Source organism: Ovis aries, chromosome 2 (assembly GCF_016772045.2).
Source record: "Ovis aries strain OAR_USU_Benz2616 breed Rambouillet chromosome 2, ARS-UI_Ramb_v3.0, whole genome shotgun sequence".
Classification (NCBI taxonomy): domain Eukaryota; kingdom Metazoa; phylum Chordata; class Mammalia; order Artiodactyla; family Bovidae; genus Ovis; species Ovis aries.
This window is the reverse complement of record NC_056055.1, coordinates 107724866-107751237: the sequence shown is the minus strand read 5'-3', so window position 1 is coordinate 107751237 and position 26372 is coordinate 107724866. Positions and strand designations below refer to the sequence as shown.

The 26372-nt window shown below is 44.5% G+C and overlaps 1 protein-coding gene across 1 annotated transcript in view; it reads left to right on the top strand.

Annotated features, from left to right (window-relative positions):
* The window catches only part of GALNTL6 (polypeptide N-acetylgalactosaminyltransferase like 6), a 138425-nt gene that overhangs the window by 40816 nt on the left and 71237 nt on the right, over window positions 1-26372 (top strand). Inside the window, exon 3 of the mRNA XM_042243558.2 lies at window positions 22201-22422. Coding sequence (XP_042099492.2) covers window positions 22201-22422 — 222 coding nt within the window. The remainder of the gene's footprint in view (window positions 1-22200; window positions 22423-26372) is intronic.

Here is a 26372-nt window from a genome sequence, read left to right as displayed (position 1 = left end):
AAGATATAAACATTTTAATGAAGTTTAATAAAATTCTCATGTATAGTGAGTCTCCTTTGGGGAGAGAGGATCCTGCCTTATTCCCTTTCTGAGATTATTTGTCTCAACGGTGTCTATTTTCTCAGGCATATCCATAACCTCTCTTATGGCAGTTTGAATTGATAGTGATAAAGTTACACTACATACACCTTGAAGGGAGGGAGACAGGTTATTCTTCCCTCCCAAAAGATTAATCAGGCATGAATAACAGAATCTATTAAATCATTAGAGGAACATATTATTTGAAGAAGAGAAGCCAATCACAAAATCACAAAGCAATTAAACAGCTGCATTTGGGGTAAGGAAAGAGAATCTAATTCAGTCATAAGACTTAATACACTTGAACCTGAAAACTCATTCGGGAAAACAATGAGAATGTCCCCAAATGGAAGTGACTGAACAGTGTTGAGCACATACCGATAAGCCAGCCGTGTGGGTGTCAGTTTAAAATATCCCAAAGATAATGATGTTCTGTCGTTCACCCATTCCACCCACTCATATGCTTCCCACTCATGCTTGGTTTTTAGCCAAAAGTAGAAATCTAGAAGCTGGGGGTGGGCGGGTGGACAGTTTTGGGGGTAGGGGGAGTTGTGCTGATACAGAAAAGTTTATCTTCCAAAAATAACACTGTCTATATATTTTCCAGAAAGAATTTAAGTCCTTTTTCAAGGACTGTCAAGTGTAAGGAAACTAGGACTGGCACATAAAATTTCCCAGCCGAGAGTATTTATTCAAATGTTTAAAAGTCCATAATTCTGAATTTTAATCTTTTCCACTTAAATTTTACTTGAGGACTCATTTTTTAATTTTTTTTTCTAAACTGCTAGAGCAATCAGATAGTCATAAATATTGAAGTTCACCTGTCACTCTGAGAAATATTTTATGACATTTTAAAAATAAAAAACATTAAAATGAAAAACAATTCTGATATTTTGTGGGAGAATCTCAGCTACTGGCTACACCCTGCAGAATCACTAAATCATGAAAAATGAGGAGAGCTTGAAGAGGCTCAGATGTAGGGCCACGTCCACGAAACAGGGAGTCCATCCTGCGAGCTTTGCAGGAAACAGACAGGAAGATGGAGAAAGCTCCGCAGGCTTATTTTCTTATGGCAGAGCTCGTTTGTGCTTCGTGCTAAGTCGCTTCAGTCGTGTCTGACTCTTTGCAGCTCTCCAGGTTGCTCTGTCCATGGGATTCTCCGGGCAAGAATACTGAGTGGGTAGCCATGTCCCCCTCCCAGGGGATATTTCCGACTCAGGGATTGAACCCACGTCTCTTCCACCCCAAGCACTGGTGGGCGGGTTCTTTACCACTAGTGCCACCTGAGAAGCCCTCATTCCTCAAAAATGCGCATCCTTCATTTATGTTCCTATGCGTATAGAGGACTCCAGCTGACTTCCAACCACACACACACACACATACCCACAACACATACATCAGTAGCCTGCAGTCCTCCAAACAGCAGACCAGCATATGTTACAGAAATAAATTCAAATGATTAGCTATTCAGTGCCTTCTATTTACCTAGCATCACGGTTTGGCTGGAAGGGACAAGATACCCACACAGGAAATCATTAGAGACAAGCCATCACCGCCAGTAGTTTGAGGGTGTTGCAAAGACGTGTGCGATAAGGGAAGGAGGAGGGGGAGAGGGTGCCCTAGTTACCAAACTAAAACAGGACCGAAAACTTCTCTAAATGAACATGGGTCACAGAACCATGGTTCCCACACTTAGCACCAGGGGACCCGTTCCTGGACCAGTTTTCACCCAGTCTCAGTGAACGGAGGAAAATAAGAATCACAAAGCTAAATCTATTCCATTTAATAACATCTCATGCAGTAATTTTAGGCTCTTTTTTTCCTCTTATGACAGAATATGAGATGAGTAGATTTTCATTAATGCCCTTATTTGGCAAAATTAAAAATTAGAACCTGCCTATGTCAGTTCCCACACAAAGCAAAAAGCTGGGACATCATGCCCTACAATGCCGCTTCATCTGGTAACCAGAGTATTCACGTCATGAATAAAGCCAGATGCTCTCCCGCCCTGGCTCAGGGTCGAGGGTCAGTATGCCAGGCACAGTTGTGGCACCATCTCACCAGGTACAAATGGCCAGTCCCTGCGGGAAGGGCTGCCCACCCCTAGCGCTGCAGGGGGATCAGAGCATCCCCAGGGCCGAGGTGACAGGCATCCCCTCCTTGGGATGGCACCGACTGTCCTACACATGGAGGCGAGAGCAGCTGGATGGCACAGCCAAGTGACTGAGTGGCAGAGGGTGGTCACCCTCCGAGAAGACCCTCCCCCGTGACAGGCTGTGACATGAGCCACATGCCCTCCAGAACCCATTACAGGCGCCTCAGTGTACTGGTGTGTTTGGGGCCATCATGCCCTTGGACTTGGGGCAGGCCACATGACAGGAGCAGAACCACCATTCCAGGGCTAAACATGCCAGCCGACGCAAGCACAATGTGGTCCCCGCAGAGCACACGGCCAGGGCACATCCCCAGGGGCCCCCTTGCAGAGCAGGCAGCCCTGCATCTGCGGGTGGGGGGTCCCAGAGGTTCACGTGGCCACGTGGGAGACAAAGTAGACGCCAACCCTGAGAACTGGAATACTTCTTGCCATATCTATAAACAAGGATGTCACACTCATCAGTGATCCCAGCCCTCCAGGGAACTCAGGAAGGAGAAAAATACCTGCCATCAACAGCTGCCAGGCTGCCGCCACTCCCTACAGGGAGCACCGAGGGGCTCAGGATGTGCAAATCACAGGATGCTGGCCCCAGATGTGAGGTGCCTATGAAAGAACAGATTTCAGTGGGCCCAGACTCTCGCATCATCCCATATGCAGCAAAGCGCTAAATTCCTTAAGACATCTGGGTTTCTTTAATTAACAATAATCTCTTGATATTCAGACTACCTGCCCTTTGTTGCAAAACTCCTATATATTCTGAGTCTCCTCCTTGCCACCTCCTTGGAGCAGTTCTCTCAGGGTTACTTGAGATGCTGCCTCTTGGGCTTAAGTCCTAAAAATTTCCACAGAATAAAACATAACTCTCAACTTTTAGGTTGTGACTATTTTTTAAGCCTGAAGCTCTCACTCTAAGTGTCTGAGGGATGCCCAAATTGGGGTTCTGTATCTGTTTGTGTTTCACCATCAACATAAGATGGATAATTTTTCCTTTTTAAATTTCATCTTGCATTTTAAGGCAACCATTGTCCAAATTTCAGAATAAGAGCTACGAAGCCAAAGTCAAATCCTCATAATAATTTATTGTGCGGGATGACCTATGACGCTTGAAAATGTAACTCACATTAAACGGGACAGAGATTAAACGTCCAGTGAGCAGAGCGGGGACTGTCTGTCCAGGGCTCACAGCAAACAGGGACCGCTGGGAGTCGTGGGTAGGCTTGGCAGGCGCAGAGGGCCAGGTAGGCGGACAGTAACAAACAACTGAGCCTGAGCCTCTGCAGGGAAACTAGGTGCAGTGTCCCCTAGAATGGAGACCAAGGTGTGTGCCTTTTCCCTACAGACTGCAGGGAGGCACTTTCGATTCTTGAACAGGAAGTGCCTGGATAAAGAGAGAAGGGGTAAAATGGAGAGATCAACCAGCAGGTCAATATTAAAGGAGAGAGACTAAAGAAGGTAGCGTTTTGAGTGCAAGAAGCATCTCTAAAGAAAACTTCCTAAGAGATTTTCATGGCCTTACCACACTGTGCAAAAACAGACACAGGGATGAGACAAAGGAATGATGATACCCACACAGACACAGGGGCCAGAGAAAGGGCTGGGTCTGAGGCTGGATTTAGACAAGCTGGCTTGTAAGCAACCACTGCGCAGGAAGAACCGGACCCGGGAGACGTGCACAGACTTCCCGACCACAATTCTCAGAGCCCACCAAAATACAAATATAAATATATATATTTGCCAGATTTTCTTCACCAATAAATTTTCATTAAAAAAAAAAAAGAAACAAATTTTCATTAAAAAAAAAAAAAAAAACTTGTCAAGCCAGGCACTGTGCTAGGTATAAATGATGAACTAGATGAGCACAAACCTTCACTTTTCATAACTAGCAGCCCCAACAGGGATAGGAAATCCACGCAGTCCCACACCCTGTATGTGACAATCCCAACATCAGAAGGGTTAAGTAAAACCATCAGACTCACAATGGAATGAAATTGGTGTCTTACATCATTTACTGACGGATAAACATTTGTATAGCGTTTACAACAGTATGGCTGGCATTATGATTTAACAGAAGAGAAAGCAGGTCTCCTAAGTAATATTTAGCATAATTTCATCTATTACTATATAGTGATATATCTTCTATAATAACAAATTATCCATTTAATGGTCCTATAGGCTACACTGTGATCCACAAGGATATTACAGATGTTTTGACTTCATATATTTACTTAGGGTTTCTTAGCAGGATTCAGTGAGGTGTGACTATTTCCTGTGGTTATTACACTTTGTTTGTGTGGTGGACAGAGCTGTCTTGCCTTTGTCAGCTGTGAGTGACTTTCTGATGTGTTTCCTGGGGTGACTTTCTCCTGGTGCCACATCCCTGGGGACATCCAGCCCCACTGATCCCATAGATCATCTCAGACCCTTGAATTGATGGAGGTGGCTTCCCTGGTGGCTCAGTGGTAAAGAACCCACCTGTCAACGCAGGAGACACAAGTTCAATCCCTAGGTTGGAAAGATCCCCTGGAGAAGGTAACAGCAACCCACTCCAGTATTCTTGCCTGGGAAATCCCATGGACAGAGGAGCCTGGCAGGTATAGTCCATGGGGTCTCAAAGAGTAGGACACAACTTAGCAATTGACCAACAACAAAAAGAGGGAAGGGAAGGGGAGGAGGGGGCTTCAGTGTCAAAGCAAGATCATCCCAAGTCCATCAGCGAGCACTTTACCGTGCACCGTGATGTCAGCTGCCTTGCCAGAGTAGCTGAAATAGCAAGCAATATCTGACATACGCAGACATGTTCCTTTGTTTATCTCAGAAGAATGTATCAGTTGAGAAAAAGCATGAACAAGACCAAAGGGACTAGTTTGATATCAGAAAATAAAGTTGTCAAGAAAGCATCCAGCATGGTGACAAATGGGAAATCGACCCCCCACTCCCCACAAAGTGACCCTTCTCCCAGATGACTGTCCATCTGTGGACTCTCCTGAAGATGCCCTGCAGGGATGAGCAGTGACGCTACAAGCCTTGGCCACCAACAGCAGCCAGCCTCGGAATCCAGATGCACCATCCGGAACTGTCCTCAAGTTCAGGGGCACAGTGACCTATCGTGGGCCTCCCCCTCCCCAAGGGCAGAAGACGATGATGAATTCTTCCCAAAGGACTAGGACTTCTACGCAGAAGCACTTCCTCTCAAATCAGTAACTACTTCTAATTCTTCCTTACAGTATAACCAAAAGAGCTAGAAGGCTAATCGGCACTCTTGGCAAAAATTAAAGATGGTTTACCTACTGTTATTATGTATGTCTCTGCCTTCCTGGACATATTTCAAAATATAATACTTCCTATTTAGACGGAACTTTTAAATTTTATTTATTTTTTCTAATTGTATTCCCTGGCTGTCCTGGGTTTTCATTGCTTCTCAGGCTTTTCTCTAGCTCCGGCGAGCGGGAGCTACTCTTTAGTTGCAGTGCACAGGCTTCTCATTGTGGCGGCTTCTCCTGTTGCAGAGCATGGACTCTAGGGCGTGCAGGCTTCATAGCTGCGGCCCCCAGGCTCTAGAGCACAGGCAAAGGGGTTGTGGGCTTAGTAGCTCCGAGCCATGTGGAATCTTCCCAGACCAGGGATGGGAAACTGTGTCTCCTGCATTGGGAGGTGAATTCTTTACCACTGAGCCACCAGGGAAGCCCTCAACATTTATTTTACCTTGAGGTAAAACTGATATAACATTACGTAAGTTTCATGTATATGGCATTATATTTCTACTTTTGTATTCACTGCAGTCTCAGCACCGAAAATTCGGTTTTCATCGATCACCATACAGTTGGTCCTCTTTAGTCCTCTTGGCCATTCCCCTCTGTGACCCTGCTCTGTTCTCTGAATCTACATGTTTGTTTTGGTTTAGCTTAGTGTGTTCATTTATTCCGGGTCTTTTTGTGTGTTTGCTTTTATATTTCACACCTAAGTGGAATCTAGTGGTATTTGTCTTTCTCCATCTGACTTATTTCACTTAGTGTAATACCCTTAAGGTCCACCCAGGTTACAAATGGCAAGATTCCATCTTTTTTATGGCTGGGTAATATTCTAGTGTGTATATATAGTGCATGTTTCATTTCTGCATTTGTTGATGGGCGCTTAGGCTGTTCCATATCTTAGCTATTGTAAATAATGCTTTTTTGAACATGAGGGTGCATATATTTTTTCAAATTAGCATTTTCATATTTTCCAGATAAATACTCAGAAGTGGGACAGGTGGATCCTAGAGTAGTTCAATTTTTAATTTTTTGAGGAATCTCTACATTGAATTTTTATTCCAATCATCTTTCATAAATAATATTTCATGTTTCCTGATAGCCTTCCTAAAAATCAATCATAACTTTATTATATGACAATAATGATTCAATAAATCATTAAGATTTGATGAGTCTGTAGCATGATATGAAGATAAATGTCATCTCCAGCCACAAATAAGGCTCAGACCACAGAAATTCCTCAATAAATATTTATCATGTGCCTACCAAGTGCCAGGCAGAATGCATACAGCTTGCCCCATATCCTAAACCAAGAGCATTGGACCTTTTAATTAAATCAAGCCTCTGCTTTGTAATAGAATGTCACCTCACCCAAGGACACTTCCTACCAGAAATGAGCTTCTGCCAGCACAGCATTGTACTAGCCCTTCAGTGATGCTTCTTTTTTGAGCACTTATTTTGCGTATGAGGATTATGAGAAAAAGTACAAGTATTCCATCTGCCAAGGACCAAAGAAGAAGAGATGGGACAATGTGAAACACAAGGGTATTCCCTATAACTTGACGCTCACTCACTCCCTAATTCCAACTCTAGTAGCCTCAGGATTTCTTTTATGTATCCATGGTTTTATCTATTCTTTCAACAAAAACCAAAAAAAGAAAAAGAAAAATGGCAGAATCACACTTTGCCTTGAAAATATTTAACCACTACTGAGGTATACCATAGAATTTTCTTACCAAACACAGACACCAGAAAAGAAAGAGGGGGACTTCCCTAGCGGTCCAGTAGGTAAGGATCCCAATGCAGGGGGGTGGGTTCAATCCCTGGTCAGGGAACTAGATCCTGAATACCACAACTAAGTTTGAATGCTGCAACTAAGACCCGGTGCAGCCAAATAAATATTTTTTAAAAGAGAGAGAGAGAGAGAAATAGCAAATTGTTGATGGGTACAGTCTCTTGCCATTTGGAAGTTTCATGAACAAAATATGCAAGGTGGAGGCAATATTACTTAAAAACTCAGCCATTTCCCACCAAACTGCTCAAAACTAACTTTTTCTGGTCTTCTTCTTTATTTTCTCTACATATTTTCCCCCAAAATTCCCACAAATGCAATCTTCTTCCCAACATTATTTTGCTCCATTTAATCATTCCAGATATTTCTCAGTTCTTTCTCCGCAAGTTCTCACTCAGCTGACTTGTGAATCAGTTATTTGCTATTTTCACGGATATAAAACACAGGCTGTAGTTAAGACAAGCAATCTCCAAGCTTTAGAGACAATATTCAGAATTTCTTGGTCTATCTAGTGAGTGAGACCCAACATTTCACATCAGTCTTTTGTTCACCCTATCGGAAGATTTTTTAGAGACAGGTGGTTCAGTGGTTAAGAATTAGCCTGTCAGTGCAGAAGACACAGGAGACCTGGGTTCAATCCCTGGGTCAGGAAGATCCCCTGGAGGAGGGCATGACAACCCACTCCAGTATTCTTGCCTGAGAAATCCCATGACAGAAGAGCCCGGCAGACTGAAATCCATGGGTTGCAAAGAGTCTGACATGGCTCAGTGACTGAGTGTGCATGACCCTGAATATTTACATGATAATTGGCCATCAGGATTAATCATTTTTTACCTTGCCATTTTTAATAAAATTAAGTTGGGGATTATTTTTATTATCTAATGCAAACTTACCCACTCTGCTTTTGGTTTCTCTTTCTTCTGCCTAGAGCACCTTGGCACCCTTTTGTTAGCATTCATTTACGTTTCTTTTTCAAAGCACTTGAGAAACAAACATGGCGAGCCCTATCTGTGGGCTGGGGAATTTATAATTGCATTTTCATCATTATCCCCATTAGAACTGAACATTTTCCTGCATTCACAACTCCACTGGAGCTTCAGAAAGGAGAAAGCTTGCCTAGACAAATAGGTCCCTGCTGCTAGAAAATTAAGCTGCTGAAACTTAAGCACATTAAAATATTTCAGCATACCACAATCTGCATAACCAGCTCCCCCCAAAAAAATGCGACTCTCGCAAGAGGCAGCAGCACTGGTGCTCTCAGATTCTGCCTTTGGGGACCTCAGTTGGACAATAAAGCCACAAGAGCACCTGGCTGGGAGGGATTCACTGGGAGAAATTAACTTCTTACTCTGAGATGTGTAAATGCTAAGTGACACTCTGCTGGAGGTCTCTGCTGTGTCCTTTCCATTCTAATCTCCCTTGTTTCCAATAGCTTATTAGTTCATGGCAAGAATCTCATCTCTGACTGAAATTTCAGCCCAAGCATATCTCCTTTTTTTCAAAGGTTCTTTTTTAAATGCGGACCATTTTTTTAAATCCAATGAATTAATTTGTCACAACACTGCCTCCAGCCCACGGCTGTGGTTTTTTGGCCACAAGGCACGTGGGACCTCAGTCCCCTAACCAGGGATCAAACCTGCACCAGCTGCATTGGAGGGCCGCTTCCCAACCACCAGACCACCAGGCAAGTCTCACGTTTACTTTGTGATGTCATTTGAGGTGGAGAAAACAATTCCACTTGCTAGTCTGTAAACTGAGAAATGGTCACAAACCAATGGGCGGCTTTGTGGTGTCTGAATGCCCTTGGTGTTCTAATTTTGAAAACAGTTTATAAAAATAAGATTTCGCAGGTTGCCTAAACTTTGAAACAGATATCATTTTCAACCTAAGAACACTGTGTGAGCTATTAAAAGTAAAAGGATTTTTTTTTTTTTTGCCTTTTTTGAAAGTAGTATGGAAAATAAAACAAGGTCTTCTAATATCAGATGGAACAATGGTTTAGCACCATTTAGTTCAACCACAATTTGTTGGAATGCTTGCTGTGGCGGAACAAGACACTTGATACTCTCCTTGACTGATGGTTAGAAAATGCTGGTTGTGATTTATATATGTGTGTGTGTGTCCATTAATAGTCATCATCCACAAATGAGATCACACTGCCCTCTGTACTCCCTTTGTGACAGAGACCCCATTTGCTTGATTGCCGATGAATGCCCTTCCAACCATTTTGAGGTGTCTCTAGTAATCCCCAAAGACTTCCTCTGCATGCTCACATATGTGGATAGAAGTGGTCCACTCTGCACCCCTCCAGATTTGCCCCTTGCCTTGTACCCCCACCTGCCTCTGTCCCCTGCCTGTGAAGTCACTGGGGAAGCCACCCCACCACCATCATTCACAGTAAGAGCATCAGCTTCCAGCTAGTGGTGCTCTATCTAGAGAAACCAGTGCTTCAGTGCTCAAGGTGCCAGAACTCGTGTGGGTGCTGGAGAGACCTGGACAGCACGGCCATCATCTGGCTGTGGGCCATACACACTGTGGTTCCTCGCTGGGACACAGAAACATCAGTTTCTTTTGGACTCCCTTCAACAATTTTCATACCAAGTCATGAAAAATAACTCCATCGAACATGGGTGTACCTCTGACTGATTCTTGTTGATGCATGATAGAAAACCACAAAATTCTGTAAAGCAATTATCTTTCAATTGAAAATAAAAAAATAATAACTCCATCATATTCTGACCCTCAATCTTAGCCTAATATGGTCATAAGGGATGAAAAAAAAATAAAGCAAAACAGAAAGCATACTTTTTTGTCCTATCACCTATTTTTTGCTTCCAAGTGTCCTCAGTCAATCATGTTTGACTCTTCTGTGACTCCAGGGACTGTAGCCCACGAGGCTGCTCTGTCCATGGGATTCTCCAGCCAAGAATACTGGAGTGGGCTGCCACTTCCCACTCCAGGGGATCTTCCCGACCCAGGGATTGAACCCGCATCTCTTGCACCTCCTGCATTGGCAGGGGGATTCTTTACCCCTGCATACCTGGGAAGATTCCGCAGCTAGGTCATAACAGGCGCTTATTTTAGTTTCCACCTTGCTCTCTTGGATGGGTGGTTTGGGGGAAATCTGGCTGCCATGTCAGGACATGGAAACTCAAGCAGCCCTGCAGAGGTCCCCAGAGAGGAAACCGAGTCCTCCCGCCAATGCATGCCGTGCATGCTAAGTCAGCTTCAGTCAGGTTTGACTCTTTGCGAACCCATGTACTGTAACCCACCAGGCTCCTCTGTCCATGGAATTTTCCAGGCAAGAATATACTCGAGTGGGTTGCCATTTCCTTCTCCAGGGGATTTTCTGGACCCAGGGATCAACCCACATCCCTTATGTCTCCTGCACTGGCAGACAAGTTCTTTACCACTAGCACCACGTGGGAAATGACAACAAAGGATCTATAAAATGACATAAACTCAGTTGATAAAGTAGTGGCAGGTTTTGAGAAGATTGACTCCAATTTTAAAGTTCTGAGGTGAAGTTTTACCAATGCTATCCGACAGCACTGCATGCCACAGAGAAATCATTTGTGAAAGGAAAGTCAATCAACCTGGCAAACTTCACTGTGGTCTCAGCCTAAGAAATTCCCATAGCCACTCTTAACCCTCAGCAACCACCATCCTGACTGGTCAGCAGCCACCAGCAGTGAGGCAAGACCTTACTCCAGCGAAAAGTCTATGACTCTCTGAAGTCTCAGAAAATGGCTAGTAATTTTTAGCAATAAAATATTTTTACTTAAGGTATGTATTATACAGTTAATAAATTATAGTATAATTTAAATAATATACTATACTATAGTATAAAAATAACTTTTATATGCACTGGGAAACCAAAAATTCATGTGAATTATTTCCTTGTGATCATTGTTTTACTGTGGTGGTCTGGAGCAAAAACCTGCAATATTTCAGAAGTATGCCTGTTAAATTCTTCCAATCAAGAGATGGAATATTTGTCCATTTATTTGTGTCATCTTCATTTCCTTTTGTTAATATCTTACAGTTTTCAAAATACAGGTCTTTCATCTTCTTGGTTTAATTTATTCCTAAGTGGTGTATTCTTTTGTTGCAATCGTAAATGAGATTCTATTTAAATTTCTCTTTCTGATAGGTCATTATTAGTGTACAGAAATGCAACAGATTTTTGTATATTGATTCTGTATCCTGCAACTTTACTCAATTTTTTTAATTAGTTCAAACAGTCTTTTATTGAGTCTTTAGGGTTTATATTGGTGGAAAATTAATAGTAATTGTGGTTGGTGCAAAAGTGCTTGACTTTTGCACCAACCTCAATTACTTTGGCACTGATCTAATGTTATAAATGGATGTTAAATTTATCAAATGCTTTTTCTGCATCTATTGAGATTTTTATTCTTTATTTTGCTATGTGGTGCATCAAACTGACTGATCTGCAAATGCTGAATCATACCTGCACTCCTAGAAAGGATCCCATTTGATCACAGTATACGATCCTTTTAATGTATTGCTGAATTTGGTTTACTGATATTCTGTTGAGGAATTTTGCATCTATGTTCATCAGGCATATTGGCCTGTAATTTTCTTTTCCTGTGGCTTCCTTGTCTGGTTTTGGTATCAGGGTAATGCTGGCCTTGTAAAATGAGTTTGGAGGAGTTCCCTTGTCTTCTATTTTGGGGTAAATTTCAGAATAATCAGTACAATTATTTTTTTAATATTTGGTGGAATTCACCAGTGAAGCCACTGGCCCTGGCTATAGGAATGTCTTGCTTGTTAGAATGTTTTTGATTATTGATTCAATCTCTTTATTAGTAATCAGTCTTCATATTTTCTATTTCATCTTGATTCAGTCTTTGTAGAGTCTACATTTCTAGAAACTTATATATTTATTCTAGATTATCCAACTTGCTGGTATACAATTATTCACAAATGGGACAGGGAAGCCTGGTGTGCTGCAGTCCATGGGGTCAGAAAGAGTCAGACATGATTTAGCAACTGAACAACAACACTAATGATTCATGCAGTCTCTTCTGATCTTTTGCATTTCTATGTTGTCCGTTAGTACATAAACGGGTAAACAAATTTTGGTCTAGCCATACATGCTCTATGAAATATAATAAAAAGCAGTACATGCAATTATGTGGGTAAACCTCAAAATAACTACACATAGTGAAAGAGGCCAAAACGCATGTAAGAATTAAAGATTTTAAAATTAAAAAAAATAAAAATAAAAATAAATTTAAAAAAAAAAGAAAAAAAAATCAAAAATCAATCGGAAAAAAAAAAAAGAAAGAAAGAGGCCAGACAAAAAGAGCACATATTTTATCATTATAGTTAAAAGTTTAGAAAACGCAAATTAAATCATGGTGACAAAAAGTAGATCAGTGTACAACACCATAATGTAAACTGTGGACTTTGCATGAGTACCAGGTGTCACTGTAACACACAAGCTACTCTGTGGGAGTGTGGATAGTGGGGGAGGCTGTGCATGGGAGGGGGCCAGGGATAAGTGGGAAATCTTTGTCCCTCCCCCCTCAACTTTGCCGTGAACCTAAAACTGTTTTACAGATATAAAGGCTTAATTTAAAACTTTCAAATAGATCGGGGGTTGCCTGGGGATGGAAGAAGCACCTAAGGAGATGGGGAGAGAGATTTTAAAGTGACCTATGGAAATGACTGAAGGTGATGGGTATGTTCATTATCTTGCTTGCAATGATGGTTTCAGGAACACACATATCAAAGTGTACCAAATGGTACACCTTAAATATGAGTAGTTGGGATGTCCCTGGAGGTCCAGTGGTTAAGACTCCACACTTCCACTGCAGGGGTCATGAGTTCAATCCCTGGTCAGGGAACTAGCATCCCTGTCTGGTGTGGCCAAAATAAATAACCAAATTTTTTAAATAATAATAACGTTAGGGCTTCTCCCACAACTGCTGAGCCTGTGCTCTAGAGCCCGTGAGCCACAACAAGATAAACCAGCTCAATGAGAAGCCCATGCACTGCAACCAGAGAGGAGCCGCCACTCAACACGACTGGAGAAAAGTCCACACGGCAACAGAGACCCAGCACAGCCGATAAATAAGTAAATTATTAAAAAATAATAATAAAATTTAAAATGAGTCATTTATTGCCTCTCAATTATTCCTCAATAAAACTATTTTCAATTAGGTTTACATGCATTTTTAATAAGGTAGGCAGCTACACATTTGGAGAGTTGTTTGTTCTATATCTAAAGGCCATATTAAATGCTATCAGAAACATATAATCCAAAATATTCAGCCAAAAATCACAATAGAGGTATAATTAAATTATGTCAAAACAGTCAAGAGAAGGCAATCACTTGCAAACAGCTCACGAAGGCTTAGTAAAGAAGAGAGAGGAAACAGCCTGTCGGAGAAGTCTCTTTTTGAGGACTGGATTAACCATCCTCTCCTTATGCTGGAGGCATCCCATCGACTTCAAAGAAGTCTTTAGATCAGAGGAAAATAGAGCTGGGCTAAATAACTGTAGTGAGCTGAGGCTCTCATACAGAGATCCTCTTCTGAGCTGCAGCATGATAACATTTATCACATCATCGATGATAAGAGGGTTTGGGGGTGGGACGCGGAAGCTACTGAAGTGCTCTTAGGCTTCAAAGGGGAGGGAAAAAATGCCTTTAAATCTAAGCAGAATTTTTAACGTTCTGGGAGAGTGATGCGGTTCCTTGCTGGAGGAGTGACTGTGACAAATAAACTCTGGGTGAGGCTGGCTTTGCTGGGTACCCAGCAGTTTCTGGGAAAAATCACTGGGAAAAAATAACAAGTGATAGAGAAACCTATTACTAAACCCACCATAACGCAATAGATTAATATGGACACTAGCACAGCCTATGCATCGGGGGTCCCACCAGTGGGCACACAGGATTGCACCCGCCATAAAGAAACAGAAACACACAGCTGCAGTGAGGTGGCCCAGGTAATTCACACATGTGGGACAGCTTCTCAGCCAGGGAAATAGTCAGCCGCCACACAGTATGTTCAGAAACTGAATAGGGATCGAGTTTTCAGGATGAGGGAGCCATAGGGTCTAAACTGTTGCTGGCAAAATAATAGTACTAATAATAATTAGTGGACAGACTTATGGCATTTGGTGACACAGCAAGTGTACCAGAAATATCTACTTTCCTCATGCTTCACAATGAAAATGATCAGTCAAAGCTGAAATCCGTCCTTATGAACTGAGATTGCAAAGTGATTAAGTGTTCCTGTGAAAATATCAATTCCAAGACCTGATGAGCGTTAGAATTAAGGAAAAATGTAGTCCTGGAGAGCACACCAGAAACAAGACTTGAATTCTAAAGACCTCTAATACAGGGCTGACTGTGTTAAGTGAGTTAATAAATATTTGAACAGGGACCTCCCTGGCAGTCCAGTGGCTAAAACCCCATGTTCCCAATGCAGGGGGCCCAGGTTTGACTCTTGGTCAGGGAACTAGATCCCACATGCCACAACTAAATGCCCATTGAAAGTGAGAAGTGTTAGTCTCTCAGTCATGTCCAACACCTTGTGATCCCATGGACTCCAAAGGATTCCCCAGGCAAGAATACTGGAGTGGGTTGCATTCCCTTCTCCAGGGGATCTTCCCAACCCAGGGATCGAACCCGGGCCTCCTGCATTGCAGGCAGATTTTTTTTACCATCTGAGCCATCAGAGCCCCAAAAGACCCAGTGTAACCAAATAAATATTTTTAAAAATAAATATTTGAGCAACACAGAGAAGGAAGAGATGAACAGCACTTTGTGTTGAATGGGGGGGGGGGCGTGTTGTTACACAGGGAACCTTCGGGGTGACATAAAAAACGTGCAGAATCTCAATGTCATATGCACAGAAGGTGCTCAAAATAACAGCTTTTATTTCACATGGCATTCAACAAGTATGAGAAGGAAATGGCAACCCACTCCAGTATTCTGGTCTGGAGAATCCCATGGACAGAGGATGGGATTGTGGCAGACTACAGTCCACAGGGTCACAAAGCATGGGACATGACTGAGCGACTTTCGCTTTCAGATAATGGCAGTGCTAATTGGCAGCGAGAGGTGAGGGCACCACATGGCTAAGTTGAATTAACTTCTTGGTTAACTTGAGCCTGAAAAATAAGTAGGTGGAGGTCTCTGTTTCTGGACCTCAGGGTTGGGCTCCACCCCAGCTCCAAGTGTGCTGTGGACAAGGGGACAGTGGGGGAGGGGGCCCAACCCATTCAAGGTGGGGCCCAGAGGTTCTCATGGAGTGGGTAGCTGTTCCCTTCTCCAGGGGACCCTCCTAGCCCACTGCTGTTATCTGAAGCCACTGACAGAGGGCCAGCACGAGTCCTCCCCGACCCCCACCAGAAAAGCGGTGGGACTGGGAAGCACATTCAGATCACTGCTGTGTGATCGCAGGCTTCTCTTGCAGAGAACTCGGAGTCTCTCTAGAATAACTTCCACAGAAGCAAAGCATTCACTCCATACTGGCAACAGCATCAAGACATGCCAGACTCTGCAGACACCACCACATAATCAACTTAAAAACATTCACAGAGCACACAGTATATGCAGATTATGAGCATCGGGAGGAGGGTTGCCAACAAAAACACAAAGCGCCCGGTGAAATCTGAATTCCGGACACATTTTTTAGTATTAGCACTTTCTGTGTGTAAAAAGACAAACTGAGATAAATTAAAATGTGTAAGAGTTTATCTGAGGGCTTCCCTGGTGGAGCAGGGGTAAACAATCTGCCTGCCAATGCAGGAGACACAGGATTGATACCTGATCCGGGAAGATTCCACACGCAGAGAAGCAAATAAGCCCATGAGCCAAAACCACTGAACCTGTGCTCTCGGGCCGGGAGCTGCAACTGCTGAACCCCTGTGTGCCCAACAGCCTGTCGTCCGCGACAAGAGAAGCCACTGCAATGAGAAGCCTGTGCACTGCAGCTAGGGGAAAGTCCCCGCAGCAAGAACGACCCAGCATAGCCAACAACTTAACAAATAATTTTCAAAGAGTTTAGCTGAGCAAAAATCAGTTCCAATCAAGCAGCGCCAGATGGGAAGGGGTTAGGAGGGGTCCACCCACAGGAGCTGGGGAAAGATCTAAACGCGGCAGAGAAACAGCGGAAGCAGAGGAAAGAAACCGCTGGGTGATCGCCGAAAGCTGGTTGGTTGTCCGTGGTGCGCACGCGTCGATCAGGCGTTGATTCTGTAAACTGGAGGCGTTTACAGGCCACATTTCAGTTGGCTCACACAGACCACTGAGGCATCAGTGCCACCTCTGTCCAGGGGCCTCTTTGTTTAATTAAAAACAGAGGCAAGGGCCAGAGCAGCTCTCCTGAGCAGAGTTCCATGCAGGAGAATAAAACTGGGGAGGACAGTTAGGGGCCAGCTGCGGAATGTCTTCGATGATGGGCAGCAAACTCTTTACACAACCAAAAGTAAGGGGGGGCGTAATTCAAGAGCTGCCTGTGTGACTTCTTGTTGGGGAAGGACCTTTGTTAGACAAAACACCTAGAAAGGACATGTTGGTTCTGGAAAGGGAAACCTCAGCATCAGGCCAGAATAAACAAAGACAGACAGTGAGAAAGCTGACGTGCTCAGTAATGAAAATAGGAAGAAATGCCATATTCTGTCTGCAAAGGAGACATGAGGGAAGTTTTGAAAACAGCACATGGCAGGAGGGCAAAGGACAGGGAGGAAATCTTGTCCGGGACGAAATTCTCTATAGGAGCTAAAGCATATGGAAAAAGGGACTTCCCTGGTGGCCCGGTGGCTAAGACTCCAGGCTCCCAATGAAGGGGGCCTGGGTTCAACCTCTGGTCAGGGAACTAGATCCCACATGCAGCAACTAAGACCAATGCCAGCCAAATAAACAAATATGTATATTTTTTAAAACAATGAAAAGAATATGAAACAAGTCCAAGCTTCCATCCTACTATCGGCGGCTGCGTTTCTGCCTCTCCCTCACGTCCTCCAAGTCTAGAGCCGCTGTCTCTCAGATACGTGTCTGAGAGGTGAGGAACAGTGAGTGTGTGACCCACGAAGCTCACGTGGCCAGGGCAGAGAGCAAGCCTGGGCAGGATGCCAACAGGAAAGGAGGGAGGGATCCCGGAACAGGACATCAAAGTGAAGGACAAACGTGTAAATCGGCTTACCTGGGAAGCCATGCAAATTTCCAAGGCAGGAATACATTAGCGCAATTTCCACTTACATCTCAAAAACCAGGAATCCCACCTAACACCTTGTTGTTGTTCAGTCTGACTCTCTGCAACCAGGTTTCCCGGTCCTTCACTATCTCCTGGAATTTGCTCAGGCTTATATCCATTGAGTCGGTGATGCCGTCCAACCATCTCAACCTCTGTTGCTCCCTTCTCCTCCTGCCCTCAATCTTTCCCAACATCACTGTGGCTCCACATATATAAGCAACATTTACATCCAACTCCTGATAGTTTGGGAAAGAATGATGGCATGCATAGATCACCCAGTGTCCATACTGCCCTCCTTCTTCCTGTTCATGACTAGTTGTTAACATCTTAGCACCATCACCAATGCTTACGTAATCTCAGGACAGATGGGCCCACTCCGATTGATTCCCTGTTCTCTCCATTACCATCTCGGGCAAGATGGATTTGGGGATGTCAGTCTCACCATGTGTTCCCAGCGGTGTTAAGTGAGAAATACCGCTCTGCTTCTACTCCATCACCTCCACGTGTTTGAAAGTAGGTGTGTGTGTGTGTGTGTGTGTGTGTATGCACCCACTTGTGTCCGACTCATGGGACTCCAGGGACTATAGTCTACCAGGCTCCTCTGTCTATGGGGTTCTCCTCAGGCAAGAACACTAACGTGGGTTGCCATGCCCTCCTCCAGAGCATCTTCCCTACCCAGGGATTGAACCCCTGTCTCTTGCATCTCCTGCATTGGCAGGTGGATTCTTTACCACTGTGCCACCACCAGGGAAGCCCCTACATACATGTGCTTCTATGCAAATATTCTGATGAGCTCAAATGTGTGTGTGATTATTCCATTTCCTACAGTGGGTGAACTTATTCCACAATCTATGAAAGGCCAATGAAATGCTTCTTGCAACTGCTTAAAATATTCCTCAGCTGAGGGTCCAATGTTTTCCCCCAAACTAATTACAAATTCAAAATGACAGTGTAAGAGTCACAAGGCGTCTTGTTATTTTCGGAATGATGCCTTCAGAACGACATGATTTCACCTGTCACCAGGACTATTCTAGACTGTTCTTTGACTACAATAGTTGACACTTCAGAAAGTTTCCTCCTGATGGGAAACTGCACTCAGAACAGAGCATCTCCAGTGGAGGCTGTCCGATGAGTCCTCAGAACATTAGAGAACAGTCAGGATTCATATGTTTGTCTAAATGGTTACATAACACTCATTGCTAGAGGACACTGGCAATCAGTTTTTGCAATTATTGTGCTGGTTCTCTTTTCCCATCTCCTGAAAAGGTAACCAAAAATGGCTCAATGATTTGACCTTATCCCTGGAGTATGTCCATGCTCTTCTGGCTTTCTTTGGAGTGTTTGGGAAAGCAGCAAACCTAACCTACAACCAAGTATTTCCATTTGAAAAGGATGTGATAATGCAAAAGCAACCTGCCTGGTTCCCAGGTCAGGGATGCTGCAGCCGCCTTGACGTTGCCAACCATCTTCCAACCTACCATCGCCTGCCTCTTTCACTTATTTGTGCTGCTGTTTCTTACAAATGTTCATCCTGACCCTTACAGCCATTCCCAGTTGAACACATCTGAACTGGTCAAATCCTCTTTGAGTTTTCATAAGAATACCTATTTCTATTTCAAAAACCCAAAGCAGCAAATATGTATCCACCCTTTAGCAGTAGTGCTTTTTAAACTACTGTTTCTATTTCAGTGCCTTTATCAACAGATACATCCATGAGCTAGGAGTTTAGTCATGTTCATTTCATAAATGGTCTTTTATTAACTCCACAGTTAGCAAGCTCAGATGAGCACACACATGTACTAGGGCCTTTTAATTTAAAACTAAAACACTATCTACCCCGAACTTCACAGAATTTATAGTCTAAAAGTGTTTATTTACCCAAGTCAAACAGATTTCTTAGTGACACATCTTTCTTGCAAGCTACCAGAACTTCTAAGGCATGCATCCACTTAATAAAAGGGCTTCCCTGGTGGCTCAGTGGTAAAGAATCCACCAGCAATGCAGGAGATGCAGGAGACAGGGGTTTGATTCCTGGGTTGGGAAGATCCCCTGGAGGAGGAAATGGCAACCCACTCCAGTATTCTTGCCTGGAAAAATCCCGTAGACAGAGGAGCCTGACAGGCTGCAGGCTATAGGGTTGCAAACAGTTGACCATGACTGAGCACGCACGCGTATGCACCACTGAATAAATCATTTCCTTGTTACTCCTGGGTAACTTACCTCTTCATCACTGCTCTTTGCTATTTCCTTGCCTTTATTCGTACTTGTTTATCTGAGAAGCACAAAGTAGGTAAAAATTAAATATTTCCACTTTACATAATAATTGAAGTTTAGGAGAAAGATTGAAACTACAGCCAAAAATCTAAGTCGAATACAAATAAAGTTTTAATATTACCAACTGATTTTTTTCCATCCTATCTGTGAGCCTTTGTTGCTAAGCATAAAAATTGCTTGTCCAAGGACGAATGAAAATAGAATGCATTACAGGCAGAACATTTGTCAGAATGAATGGTAAACGGCAAGGTGACACCAAAGACTCATACTTGGGTATCTCGTGTGCCTGTGCTTCCCACGCCCAGAACAGAGCAGGAGCCTCCACACAAATCAGGCAGCTCAAAGTCCCTGGCGAGGGCTGTGTGCACGTACGTGTGTGTGTGTGTGTGTGTGTGTGTGTGTGTGTGTGTGTGTGTGCATGTTCAGTCATTCAGTTGTGTCTGACACTTTGTGACCCCATAGACTATAGCCTGCTGGGCTCCTCTGTCCATGGGATTTTCTAGGCAAGAATACTGGAGTGGGTTAGACTATTACAAAATAATGTCGACTCTGATCATTTGTCAAAATAAACTGAAGTCAGAGGAGAAGAAAGTGTTCTTGGCCAGGCAATGCTGATGAGGTGGCAAGCAGCACAATGGCAGCACATAACAACCCCTCAGAGAGAAACTCTTCAGCCCTCCATGCCAGGAATCTTAGAAAGGAACACAGAGGCAACCAAGAAATCAAAGTAGTCCTGAGACTTCCCTGGCAGTCCAGTGGTTAAGACTTCACCTTTCAAGGCAGGGGGTGAAGGTTTGATCCCTGGTCAGAGAGTGAAGGGGCTTCCCTGGTGGCTCAGTGATAAAGAATCCACCTGCAATGCAGGAGATCCTGGTTTGATCCCTGGGTCAGGAAGATCCCCTGCAGAAGGGAATGGCTACCCACTTCAGTTTTCTTGCCTGGAGAATCCCATGGACAGAAGAGCCTGATGGGCTACCTAGTCCATGGGGTGGCAAAGAGTCAGACAAGACTGAGCAGCTAACAGTGACTTCTTTCAGGGAGTTAAGAGCCCACATGGCTCATGAACAAAAGACATGAAACAAGTAAAATTGTAACAAATTCAATCAAGACTTCAAAAATGGTCCATATCAAAAAAAACTTAAAAAAAAATCAGAGTAGTCTTTATGGCATCAAGTCTTCTCTGTCTCTCGCTGACTAACCGAGCCCTACCCATGCTAACCAAGGAGACCAGGGAGGACGAGGTGGCAAGTGTTGGGAACGAGGTCAGACAGGAGAGAGGCCCTCTAGGGAGACTGGAGGTATGCATACTGGGAAAACAAAGAAAGGGTACAATTCCATTAGGAATAGTCTCATTTAGGACAGTGCAGCAATTTTTAAGATAAACAATTTTCCTAACCATTCCTAGTTACTTGAGTCACTTGTCTCTGGGTCTTAGTGGAGTTCCCAGCCTTTCTGCTCATTGTATCTTCTCAGTGCAAATGAGAAGCTGGAAAGGGTCAATATTCATACCAGTTGCATGTTTAAAAATAAGGCAAGTGAAAAGTGAAAGTGTTACTCACTCAGACTCTTTTGTGAACCCATGGACTGCAGCCCACCAGGCTCCTCTGTCCATGAGATTTCCCAGGGTTTCCCTGAAACCCAGGTGTTACTTAATCCTGCAACCACTCCCATGATGGAGGGACAGATGACTCTATGTCCCTTTTTCAGGCGAGGAATCTGAGACCCAGGGCATAGAGGTTACCTGTTGAACCTCAAAACTGGCAAACGCGCCGAGCCCCCTACCCTGAGCCTCCATGTTCCTTCCTCTAAGGGCCGGCCTCCCTGCTCTCTGCCCCCATGGCAACACCTGCAGAGGCCCCTTGGTGCCTCCTTAGCCGACTTCACTGTGCCGTGAATTACTGGTTCTCCCAGGCTTCCGTGTGGCACAAAACACCATCTGAACACAAGGTCTTTGTTTCAGTCCTGCTGGGCTCTCTCACTGTGACTGGGAAAACAACAGCTGGTTCCTCCTCACTCTTGCCAAGATCCCTCACTGTCCCCTGAACCAGTTAAAGCAATCAGAGGCCTAAGAGCAACATTGTTACCTCCAGCTCCGACTCCTGTAACTCTGGGTGAAAAACAAAGAATTCATCATTGGGCAGTAACAGCAGGAATGAGAAAGCTGATCAGCTTGTCCGCCGGGTGTTTCACTGTCTCTGTCTCATTTATTTGAGCGCTCTCATTGGCAGTCAACCCCATGCCAGAAGCAGAAATGCATGCGTGGCCTCAGGCTAACTGTCTCACGCCTCAGGCAGTGAGGAAAACTCCCCACCAGAGCTGCCTGAGGTTGTCTAATTCCTTTGTTTTCTTCCATTTCGAGGGCAACTGAGATGCACGGTGGTGGACGCGGGCCAACCACTGACGCTCTTCTGTCCTGTGCAGAACCTGAAGCGGGTGGCAGAGACCTGGATGGACGAGTTCGCCGAGTACATTTACCAGCGGCGCCCGGAGTACCGGCACCTGTCCACCGGGGACCTCTCGGCGCAGAAGGAGCTGCGCAGACAGCTCAAGTGCAAGGACTTCAGGTGGTTCATGGCAGCTGTGGCCTGGGACGTGCCCAGGCACTACCCTCCGGTGGAGCCCCCGCCCGCGGCCTGGGGCGAGGTGAGGCGCCCGGCTCTCCAGCACCCCCATGAAAACCAGAGTGTATCCCCCCGTCCCCAGCAGGGGTGGCATGGAGGCTGCTGAAGCCCTCTGCTCCCTTGCCCAGCGGTCAGTAAAGGTCGGCTGAAGCCATCTCTGATAAGCGTCTGTTCAGCCTCTCTAGAAGCTGCTGGGGAAGGGCAGTGAGTTCACCCCTGGAGCCCTTGGCCACTGTTGACTCTGAAAATTGATTTTTTTTTAATGCCCCTGGAAAATATTTTGATTTGAGATTAGCGAAACTGCCATAAGAGCTGGCAGAGAATGAAAATGTCTCTGGTGCTGCTGTGTACATAAACATGCCGTGATGTCCACGATAAAATCCCTCCCTCCTTCTCACATAGCCTGGTTGCTATTTGTCAGAGCAAGGATAAAGTGTCCAGGGGCTTGGCAGCTTTCCTAACCAGGTGCTCCAGGCAGAATCACAAGGACAGACTTTTCCAGAATACCCAGCACAGAGGCACGTGTGGAACCTCATCGGTTCCTTGGTGGTGGTTTGGCTCCTCAGTCGTGTCCAACTTCTTGCAACCGTCTAGACTGTAGCCTGCCAGGCTCCTCTGTCCATAGGATTTCCCAGGCAAGAATACTAGAGTGGGTTGTCACTTCCTTCTCCAGGGGATCTTCCTGACTGAGGGCCTGAACCAGCCTCTCTTGCGTCTCCCGCGTTGCCAGGTGGGTTCTTTACCAGCTGAGTCAGCAGGGAAGCCCCATTGGCTCCTTGTATGAGAACTAACCTTCCCACCTCTGAGTGCTGCTTTTCAATTTTATTTCATGATCTACAATGGAAAGAGCTGGAAAGCCTCCACTGGCAAATTCAAACCATGTATCTTTGGGCATGTAAAGGATTCTTGTGATGGGTTCAGTTCCATTCAGCCCTGCTTGTTCTCTTAGGAAAGAGCATGCTAGAGCGGGGATTCAAATAGAATGGTGTGGACTTAGCCCATGGTCTCATCTGCTCATGGCACGGACTGGGCAGGATGTTCTTGCCATTCCAAGGCTCTGGGCTTTCGGAAGCCAGGTGTGGACTGTCTCGCCTCATGGAGGAGCCTTCCCATCGCTGTCCTTGGCTTTGTGCTGTGGGGAGAACGTGTCTTTGCCTGCTTAGTGTCTGTGAGTTAGCGGAGCTCTGTAAACAGGGGAGGCCTGCGTGTGGCAAGGAGGGGTGGAGGGGCGGGGCGGTGGGAGAGTGTCCTGGGGTGAGTCCAGGCTCCCTGGGGAAACTCCTTCAGGGAGTCACCTGTGTGCTGCTTGTTCTGCTGAGAGACCCAAAGAGGTGTCGTTACCTATAGACCTGAGATTCCACCAGCAAGAAGGATGGCGCCAAGGCCAGCACCACTCCCCTAACGCTTCTTTCTACATCAGGCGGTCCTGACCATGGGTGCTTAAGTCACTGAGTACTTTGCTCTTTAATCCAGTGCATGTTGGGGCTTTCCAGTGGCTCAGATGGTAAAGACTCTGCCTGCAATGCGGGAGACCCAGGTTTGATCCTGGGGTTGGGAAGATCCTTTGGAGAAGGGAATGGCAACCCAGTATTCTTGCCTGGAGGATTCCATGGACAGAGGAGCTAGTGAGCTATAGTCCATGGGGTCGCCAAGAGTCAGACATAACTGAGCGACCAACACTTTCACTTTCTTTCCAATGCATCTTAAACATTTCATTAATGCATCCTTGGGATATTAATAATATTATGCTGCTAGTATTCTTTTTGTTATCTACCAGGGGTTTAATTTACAGCCACAGAAACTTTAGGTATACTCCAGAGAGAGCAATGTCTAACCCATTGTAAGACGTAAGAATTTGTTACCCAATAAGTAGGTAAGTTTCTTCCTCGAGTTTTTTTTTTTTTTTTTTTGGTTGAGGTTATGTTTGTCATCTTTCTATAATGATCTAAAAATGGTCCTGCCTTAGTGACTAAGAACATCCTCTAAGACCTCCCAGTATCGCTGTGTTCATTCACAGCTGGGTTAAAATCTCATCCATCTTCTCCCTCCGTGGAGTCATAATTTTTTATTCCTTCCCGTTACTACCTAAACTGCGACTGATCACATTTTCCCACATTGCCTGACTAAATAATAACTTGCATTTATAAAGCAGCTTGGGGGAAAAAAAAAGCATCTTGCTTGGAAACAGATTTGAAATTTCCCTGAGGTTCTAGGAAAGATACAACTTTGCAAGAATAATCAAATGAGAACCATCTTACAACCAGGTAGGCGATGCCAGTTTCTGTATCTATTACTCTTTGTCTTGGGGTGTTTTTTTTAGTTTTTTAATTTTATTTTTAATTGGAGGTTAATCGCTTTACAGTATTGTGTTAGTTTCTGCCATACATCAACATGAACCAGCCATAGGTATACACATGTCCCCTCCAGAACCTCCCTCCCACCCCTCTAGGCTGTCACAGAGCACCAGGTTTGAGCTCCCTGCATCACACAGCAAATTCCCACTGGTTATCTAGTGTATCTGATGGTCTCAACTGTCTCATATCGCCGCATGGTTTGCCTGGGCCCTAGAGACATTTGGGATCACCATTCTTGGTCTATACAATCAGACATGGAGATTGTCAGATTTTTTTTTTAATATAATGGCAAATTTCTTTCCCCAAAGCTTCAGAACAGCAAACCAAGAAAGGTCACGTTTAGCTTTAGGAAAACAAGAAGGTGGCAAAGTAGTTCTAGGACCAATTACATTTAGTGACATTTATTCAGTGAAGGGTGACACACAGCGAGGATGAAGACTCAAGATGGGAGGAAGGCAGAAGGAAGGGAAATCAGCAAATGACAGGGTGTGGGGTGTAAGCCATGCTGAAAAATACCCATTTCCCAAGCAGAGGAGAGTAAGAGTCATGCCTGGACATTTAATGCAGGGCGCGAGGACACAGTCGGCCAAGAAGTTTGTTTGGGTTTTTCCATAACGTGGAACGGAGCTTAATCGAAATGAAGTAACGAACAGGAAAGACCATTGTCTAGCTATATAGTGCATAACAGCAACCTACTTAATTGTAGATAAAAATTCTAGCTGTGCAGAACATATCTGTGGACCCATTTCATCTCTGAAAGAAATTCAAAGTTTTCACTCAGGTTTTTCTTTTCCCTCTAAGTGGGGTGCTTTTGTTTATTACTTTATTTTGGAATGATTTTAAATGTACAGAAATTTGCCAAAGAAGGTACAGAAGGCTGACGTACATCTTTCACCTGCTCCTAATGTTAGCATCATACGTCTGTGACGTTAACCACGGCGCATTTAAACCCAGGAATTAGTACTGGTGGGCTTCCCAGGTGGCACTAGTGATTAAGCATTACCTGCCAGTGCTGGAGATGTTAAGAGACGCAGGTTCGATCCCTGAGTCGGGAAGATCCCCTGGAGGAGGGCATGGCAATCTACTCCAGTATTCTTGCCCGGAGAATCCCATGACAGAGGAGCCTGGCAGAGCTGCAGTCCATGTGATCACGAGTCAGACACGACTGAAGCCACTTAGCACGGAACACAGAGTACTCAATTAGTATCGGTACAAATGAACTCAACTACAGACTTCATTCAGATTTCACCAGTTTCACTTTTCACCAATGTCCTTTTCTGTTGCAGGGCCCAATCTAGTATATGAAAAGGCTATTTATTCCATATAAACTTTAATTTTCCGCATGGGCCAGACTCCTACATAAATGTAATAGGTCACTTGCTATTTTGATAAGAAAGTGAAAAGGGAAACACACACTGTGTCTGTGTGTGTGTCTGTGTGTGTGTGTGTGTGTGTGTGTTTTAAAGCAGTGGTAGGAACCACAAAGCTCCAGCAACGAAAACATGGAATCCCTGGTGGGCACCCTGTGGCATGAAGCAGGTAGCTTGCTGTCTTATTTGCTTGTGCTTGGAACGGCTTCCACCTGCTCGTCCGTGCCAGCACAACTCCAGGTAAACAG